Here is a 2366-nt window from a genome sequence, read left to right as displayed (position 1 = left end):
ATTTACCTGGACCCCGTTGGCCTCTCAGAAGGTTTGATAAGCCCTTCCTGGCCAGGTCACTGCAAAACCCAACCTTGGGCTGAGGAGTCAGCTGTGAGGATGATGCTCAGTCACCCTCAGTCTTAAAGGGTATCGCTTTCCTTTTAACCTTCCATGCATCCCTCCCAGCCTCTCTCCACTGGCGGCCTTGAAAGGAACTAGAACCTCTGAGGATTTTAAGATGGGAATTTAGGGTCAGGGCATCTTCTCTGTCCCAGGAGTAAGTTTAGGTGCTGATCAGCAGCAGGTCTGGCCCTGGGAACCTGTGGATCGGGCGTACCTGGGAGGCAGGACTCGGCAAACAGGGTATAAGGGATGCCGAGGGGATTGTCCTTGGGGTCTCTGTCGCTGATGTCAATGGACAGGTACTCCTTGCACGTCCCCAGTGGCTCTGCATAGCAATCCACCGTGATCATCTGCTGGCCCCCAGGAGGGATGGAGCCAAAGCCAGGGTACACCGTGAACATGCCTAGAGTAAAGCGAGCCTGCGGAAAGAGTCCCAGGAGAGGCTGATGTCTAACAGCTTTGCCTTCAGCACCCACGGCAAGGAGCACGCCGCTCTTTGGCCTCTGGCCAGGGCAGGGAGGGATGACTCCACAGCCCCGAAGGCAGCCCCAGGATGACGTGAACAGGCTTGTCCCGAGTGGCAGAGAGAAAGGAGTTTGGGTGTAAAGGGTGAAGGGGGTAGCTAGGATCAGATTTCAACCTCCCGGGGTAAAAAGGAGTGCAGAAATAACCCGTATCTGTGGTATTCACAGACCTCTTTTGGCTAGCAGCAACCAAACACAGGACCTGCCCCCTCTCCCGACCCCACAACTCCAGGTCTGAGCTGCCTCCTGCCTCTGCCCGGGAGATGATGGACCTCCACCACGCAGACCGCGGCCCATCCTATGGCGAGGAGCCCCCAGCCTGGGCACAGCGGCCTCTTCCCACACCACCTGCAGCAGCTTGGGGAGCAGGAACCACCCACCTGCATTAAGGGGTTTGCATCCTTTTGCAGCGAGTGCTTGCTTTGCTTGGCAGAGGGAGTCATTCTGCTTAAGTTGTCGCTCTCATGCAAGCGGGCGGATTTCATTTGCAGCGTGCTGAAAGGAGAAAGCAGAAACATCCATCACGTTGAGCTCTCCCTGCCTTTCTCCAAGGTCAAGGCTGACCTTCCCTGCAGAGGAAAGTTCCGAAGGCTCCCGGAGGGCTGCGGGCAGCACCTCCTGCTGTAGCTTATGTCTAGATCAGCTCTATCACCCACGCTGCCCCACGCACAGGGATATCGAGGCGTTTTTCTCCTCCCTGTTCACAAACCAGTGGTGCAAATGGACAACCACCCCCCCCAGCCACGCTGTGGGGCCTCCTCAGTCAGGAAGGTCTTCTCTCACCTTCTCCTTGGCAGTGCAGGTGCCTCCTGGGCTGCTCGATAGAGGAAGAATTTAAAGTCGAGGACGCCTTTGTTCTCCAGCGTGAAGGTGCTGGTTTTCCTGGTGCCATTCATCATGGTGCCGAAGTTGATGAGTGAGGCAGGGTAAATGCTGTACTTGCTGAACACAGCTTTCGCCGACACCCTCACTGGGATGATGGCGATGGTCTCACCTCCTTCACAGACTCTGGGCTCAATCACCTGCAACCGGAGGCGGCACTGGTAAACACAGCAAAGAGGCCAGCCTGTCCCCTGACCCCATCCCAGGTCCCCGTGATCTCACCCCCCTGTTTAAACGCCTCCTCCAGAGCTAGATTTTCAGCTCTGCTTAGGAAGCGTCATAAATGGTTTCTGAAAGACTTTGGTGTGTACGTATGAGAGAGGGTTCCCCAGATAAAGCCCTCCTTGCAGAAGACACGTCCTGCTGCCGCTCCCAAGACAAGATGTGCTAACACTGCCTGGCCCAGGCAGCTCACCTGGCAGTGCAGGATGGGCTTGTCCTCAATATCGATTTCCATCTTGGGGTGGAAGAGCAGCTGGACCTGCACAGGACGCTCGGAGGCAGTCAGCATGCCCTTCTGTGGCTGGATGGTGAAGTGGGATGCCAAGTCAGGTATGTTGGTGTCTGCAGTTTCCAGCTTGAAACTGGGGAGAAAGGGAAGAAACAAAGACTTCTGCAGTTAAAAGTACAGGTGCCACCAGCACAGCCAGGACTTTGCATAGGACCATGGAAAAAAATAAAAGGGAAAGACTCGAGCTCTGCTTGGGGAATCCCAGATCTTGTCGCAGAGTGCAGACCATCACGAGTGTTGCAAGCTAACCTCGACACCAAATATTTTTCTTCCCTCTCTTAAAGAGTCTCAGAACAAGAAATGAGCTGACCCTCCTAAGGGAGGCAATGAGTAGCCTAAATTTC

General features: G+C 55.2%; 1 protein-coding gene across 1 annotated transcript in view; it reads right to left on the bottom strand.

Moving 5' to 3' along the window:
- The window catches only part of HYDIN (HYDIN, axonemal central pair apparatus protein), a gene marked incomplete at both ends in the record, with an annotated part of 93733 nt that overhangs the window by 21894 nt on the left and 69473 nt on the right, over positions 1-2366 (bottom strand). Inside the window, 4 exons of the mRNA XM_010288184.1 lie at positions 320-524; positions 1010-1124; positions 1413-1651; positions 1927-2095. Of these exons, the coding sequence (XP_010286486.1) occupies positions 320-524; positions 1010-1124; positions 1413-1651; positions 1927-2095 (728 nt within the window). The remainder of the gene's footprint in view (positions 1-319; positions 525-1009; positions 1125-1412; positions 1652-1926; positions 2096-2366) is intronic.

Source organism: Phaethon lepturus, unplaced genomic scaffold, assembly GCF_000687285.1.
Source record: "Phaethon lepturus isolate BGI_N335 unplaced genomic scaffold, ASM68728v1 scaffold18665, whole genome shotgun sequence".
NCBI classification, from domain to species: Eukaryota; Metazoa; Chordata; class Aves; order Phaethontiformes; family Phaethontidae; genus Phaethon; species Phaethon lepturus.
The sequence above is the reverse complement of the archived record's forward strand: the minus strand, read 5'-3'. Positions and strand labels throughout refer to the sequence as shown.